Source organism: Carex rostrata, chromosome 9 (genome assembly GCF_964058835.1).
Source record: "Carex rostrata chromosome 9, lpCarRost1.2, whole genome shotgun sequence".
Taxonomy (NCBI): Eukaryota; Viridiplantae; Streptophyta; class Magnoliopsida; order Poales; family Cyperaceae; genus Carex; species Carex rostrata.
In genome coordinates, this window is record NC_135926.1 from 9,311,813 (window position 1) to 9,317,267 (window position 5,455).

General features: G+C 35.9%; 1 protein-coding gene across 2 annotated transcripts; it reads left to right on the forward strand.

Moving 5' to 3' along the window:
* Positions 1–309: 309 nt before the first annotated feature.
* Positions 310–5,149, forward strand: LOC144559650 (ArgH (DUF639)). Of its 2 annotated transcripts, XM_078308738.1 has the most exons (10): positions 310–411; positions 1,111–1,342; positions 2,345–2,467; positions 2,568–2,737; positions 2,852–2,985; positions 3,110–3,290; positions 3,375–3,927; positions 4,276–4,388; positions 4,489–4,732; positions 4,852–5,149. In XM_078308738.1, exons 1-10 carry the CDS (start codon positions 329–331, stop codon positions 5,068–5,070), a joined length of 2,052 nt encoding a protein of 683 aa, XP_078164864.1. In that variant the 5' UTR covers positions 310–328; the 3' UTR covers positions 5,071–5,149. The 2 variants fall into 2 exon arrangements, with proteins under 2 accessions (XP_078164864.1, XP_078164865.1); XM_078308739.1 differs by lacking the exons at positions 310–411; positions 1,111–1,342 and adding an exon at positions 2,114–2,152.
* Positions 5,150–5,455: the final 306 nt, after the last annotated feature.

The window sequence follows — 5,455 nt, forward strand, 5'->3', positions numbered from 1 at the left end:
TTTTTTTTTTTTTACCAAATTTAACCTTTCTTCTGAGTTGTGATTTCGCCCAAATAGAAAATGAGCCGTCAAGGCGTCAACCAACTATAGCGGTTTGAGTTTATCCATTTTTAATTTTCATTCATGTTATCGGCATTAATAAATTTGAATAAAATAGGCAGCCGCAGCAACATGCAGATGGTCATCAATCAGAGGAAGGCACGTGCATAGAATTGACTACGTGTCTAGTTCAGAAGTTGCACACGTCTACATATATATTTTTTATTAAGCCTACATATATGAAACATATATTTGTATTGGCAATAGCACACCGCACTCTATTCGTACAATGGCGTCTATCGGCGAAGGCGAAAGGCGGCCAAAAAAGTTCCTCTCCTCCATTGCCGACTCTTTGCTTCACCACTGTGCCCAGTATCTCTCTCTCTCTCTCTCTCTCTCAGACACACACACACGCATGCATGCTCATATGCACAGACTCTGGATCTTAGATTCACCATTGTTATTGCGTGTATTCATACATTGTTTTAGAAATAACGCGATGGAGTTGTACAAGATCCTCCTATAAATATGAACAAGTTTAGAAAAAAAGAGAAGTACTAATTAATGTTTAGAAAATATTAATTCACAAGTACAGATCCGAGTTTCATCAAACTAAAAAAGAACAAGAAACAAGTAGAGAAAATAGTCATAAGTGTACTGGTTCCATATATAATTAGTTTTATGTAATTAAGGTTTCACCGTGCTTAGAATTTGTCTCATATTTTGGTATTTGGCACCTTATCAATTAAGGTGATTAGATTATTAGCGTATTACCAAATCATATTTTTTTTGCATTCTTTTGCTTTGGTTTGCTTCTGTTTGGCGTTAATTACTGATCAATTGGTTTTATTGCATCAGTGATTCAATAATAGAGAAGATGTTTTATTGCATTGTTTGTGAGGAACACAAGCTGATTTTGCCAGCTAAGATGCTCGTAAAATTGTACCATACCAAAATGACCATCCTCAGTCCCATAATAGAAAACTTGTTATGACATGGGCCTTATGCTCAAATTAATTAGGAGTAGATTTCATATTGAACATAACTAAATGAAAAGGTGTTTTTTTGAAGGGCACTGAACACAAAACCAGAATCTCTGGTCGAGGAATTCGAATCTGAACTAGAGCCTGGGGTAGATAATTACTCTAGAAGGCTAGTTGAATTTTGTAGCTTAAAAGCGCTTGAGCCCTTATCGTGTAACCTCTCTGAAAAGATCAACAATGGAGAGTTCAGCCGGTTTACTTATGATATGATGCTTGCATGGGAGAAACCCACTCCTCTTCCTGACAAACATCGCACTACGGTAAACAACCTTTTGATCTTGTGTATGGGATCTAATTTCCTCATATTTTTTGTAATAGCCAAAATTTAATGATATATTTTTTTTGACTTAATGATCATTCAAACTCTGTCCAATCTAAGATGGATGAGAAAGGGATAGAGATCCAATGGGTTCCGACCTGGTATAGGATCCTATTAATTACCTCGATACAGATGGAGGCCGCTTCAAAGCATAGTTTTTGCTTATAATATCTAGTATTCTTAGTTAACACAAATACAAAATATATAGAGTAAGGCTACCATACATTGCAATGCATAAGTATTTTTGTACATTGGACTATAAATCACCGGATTCAAAGTCCAAATGACCGATCCAAACCTTTCATCTTGTTCTCCATATTAATATGTGTTTGGAGACCAAATTTTATATTTTTTTTTGGAAATTTTTACTATTTTTTTAGATTTATTGAAAATCCCTGTTTTTTATGGTCTAGATTTGTCTGAAAAACAATAATTTTTAATAAATCTAAAAAAATAGTAAAAAATTTCCAAAAAATGTAAAATTTGGTCTCCAAACACATATTAATTAATATGGAGAACAAGATAAATGATTTGAATCAGTTATTTGAACTTTGAATCCGGTAATTTATAGTCCAATGTACAAAAATGTATATGCGTTGCAATGTATGGTAGCCTTACTCTCTCTCTCTCTCTCTATATATATATATATATAATCACTTCTGTTTCAGAGATAGTCGGCCCAACGACTGAAATCTTGTTGTTGCGATTCTGGGAAATTCACATTGATATGTTTAGCTCTTGCAGCACAGATGTATAATTAATTAGTATATTTAGTTTATCGAAGTTCTAACGAACTTCTATTTCAATTCCAGGCTATATTCAAACATTTCAGATAAGATACTGAGTCGAGGGACTCACATATAGCAGTTTAGCACTTTGTTACTAATTTATATTTGTGAAAACTACATGTTTAGTAACCAGAGGATTGTATTACATATCACAGGAGTGCATTGCAAAGGAAAGCGAAGATAATATTGATTCTGTTGTTCCAGTAAATGAGAATCAGAAGGATGACAGTGATGACGATGATGTCTCCTTGTTCTACTCTGACATCATGCCGCTCCTTGTAAGCAACTCAAGTGACTAATAATTGTTAAAACTATTTTATATGTAGTGTATTATTATGCTTTCTTATTGTATATAAGCCTGACAATTTTTTTTAATAGGTGAGTGAAGAGGCAAGTGTTGGAGAGGATGCATATGTTTGGTTTGGATCCCTCTTTCCATTGGCATCAGACATAGTCAATGCACGTTTTACTTTTGAAAACTTGACAGCTGCCACTGCAAACAGGCTCCATTACCCAGCTTATGACCGATTTATCAAAGAAATGGATAAGTTTGTTACCTTTTCTTTCTGGTTATCATTTTTCTTTCAACGACTAGTCTAAATTCTCCAAGCAATATCTTCTTTTACCTTATTTGAGTCGGGACATTGTTTTCAATACATCAGGTATATTGACTATCTACAAAAACAAGCTAAACCAACAGAAATAGAACTAGCAGATGATGAGTTTATCTTGCATGTCGAAGGAAGTACTCAGACTCAGAAAGTGGTGCGACATACCGGTGCATCTAGCTGGCCAGGTTCTCTTCTTTATCCTATTATTAATTTTTCAATGTGTATATTTTTTTAACAGAATTTATCAGGATTCAGGAGACTATTGGTACATGAAAACTAATACGGGCTGTTGCTTTTATGCATGTGTAGGTAGGCTGACATTAACAAATAAGGCACTCTACTTTGAAGCATCAGGGGTCATGTCATACGAACCTGCCTTGAAAATTAATCTTTGGAGAACAGATATTGATCATCAGGTTAAGGCAGCTTCGACTGGGCCTTGGGGAGCTCCCTTGTTTGACAAAGCCATTTCGTACCAATCTACTGAAATGTAATATTTTTTTCTTTACTGAATGCCAATTGTGGACATAATTTAGTATTTTTTTGAAACAAAAATGATGTTACTGGAATGCAGATCAGAGCCTCTGATTATAGAGTTTCCAGAGTTGACGGGTTCGACAAGGCGTGACCTATGGCATGCCTTAATAAAGGAGGTGATTTTACTTCACCGGTTTATTTCAATGTACAATTTCTCAGAATCTCCTCTACAGTCGTCAGAGATGCACTCCCGTGCCATATTGGGAGTTATAAGGCTTCATGCAGCAAGAGAGATGCTAAAAATGTCGCCGCCTCCTCCGAATAGTTTCCTTATATTTGTTCTGTATGATGATGTGCCAAAAGGGGATTATGTAATAGAAGAGCTAGCTAACAGCTTAAGACAGACTTCTATGATTACCCCTTATGATGCAACTGATGTGTTGAAAAGATTAGATCTTATTTCACATCCCTTTGAATCTAGTTCTCAAGATAAAGTACAAGTCCTGGAGGAAGAGCAGAGAAACCAAGCAGAGTCGCTGGACTCAACAGTTGGTCAGATTAAAGATGAAGCATTAGAAGTTGGTATTGCCAAAGCTGCAGTGCATGAGGTCAAAGATGAAGGAATCGCAGATAGCCTTCTCGTTCTTGTCGTGAGTATCAATTTTATAGTCTCTCTCTCTCTCTCTCTCTAAAAAAAATTGGCAGAGGTTGCTTTGGCATTAGAAATATTTAGAAGATTAACATCTGTCACTGTCAAACATATGACATCAACCAAATAATGTACAACATACAAACTATCTCTCTGATTAGAGTATTTATTAATCCTTTACTCTTTCTAAGTATTGAGTGTAAGTTGATTGTTAGTTTTTCACTGTTTTTCTCCTAACCAGAGTCCTAGCGAATTTGTATTCTGAAAGCACATAATTGTTAATTTTGGCTGGAGTATTCATATTGTTATACAGTAAACGCTAAATTATTTGCTAAAATTTTGTATGTAGAATCTTCTTCGCCCGTTCAGGATCATCCTATCATGGCTTCAGAGTTTAGTCTCATGGGAAAGACCAGCAAGAACCAGCTTTCTCCTCGTCATAACCCTAGTGACCATATACATGTATCTTTCTCCCTATATATCATGTCGACTTCATTTCTATTTTTCCCGGATTCATTTTTCAATTTTAAAGTAACATATTTTGTTGTGGTTATTGAAACAGAGAAGGGATTGGCTATGCACTGTCCGCATTATTAGCGGGTATAGCTGGAGCAATTATTTGGTCTAAAAGGAAAAATATTGGCGAGAGATATTCCGAAGTAGTGATTGATACTTCATCAGATAAATCAACAATGGAGAGTGTAGTAGAAGCACAACAGGCCCTGAAAGGATTGCACAAAATTGTGACGGCGGTGAACATTACAATTCTGAAAATATGGTCCCTTTTCACATCAAGGTCTACAAAGGTTGGTTAATCCCGTCACGTTGACATTTCCACATTTACTTAGATGATAAAGCACAGGAAGTTGAACATTATCTAGATGGCTTAATTTGTCTTTATTTTTATTTTCCTTTTATGTTGCAGCACACAGATAAGGTGATATGGGTGATGACAGGGGTTGCATTGGTACTGGCGGTTGTACCGTTCAAATACATCTTGATAGGAGCAATAACATCACTTTTTGCGGCAAATACGGGTATAGGCAAGTCGATGTCTTCCAATCCACAGGGCGCAAGGCGCTTGCACGAATGGTGGGATTCCATTCCTGTTATTCCGGTTCGCATTGTGGATAGCAGCTCATAAATAAATTATAAACGGCACATTATACACAGACACTGTGCTTGCTTTTTTACTTGTTAGCTGGATCAGTTTAATGTTTTGAGCATTGTTTTTCCTAATTTTATGTAGCTGCCTGTAAGAAAAGTTTTCTTTTGGTCAAGTAAATTTTAGTGTTGCTGCTAAACATGCATGGAACTCTTGTCATTTATCAATTATCAGTGTGACAATAATTTAGACATATCCTGTTATTTTGGGGATAAATAATATTTTACAAGCTTTTTGACAACGATTTAAGACATATCCAGGAATATTCCGGATAACTAATTTTTCGCTAGCCTTTTGACAAAATCTCATAGGCAGGCATGTGCCGGTGTGCCCACTTCTAACTCTTATTTGGCTCTGCCTCTGT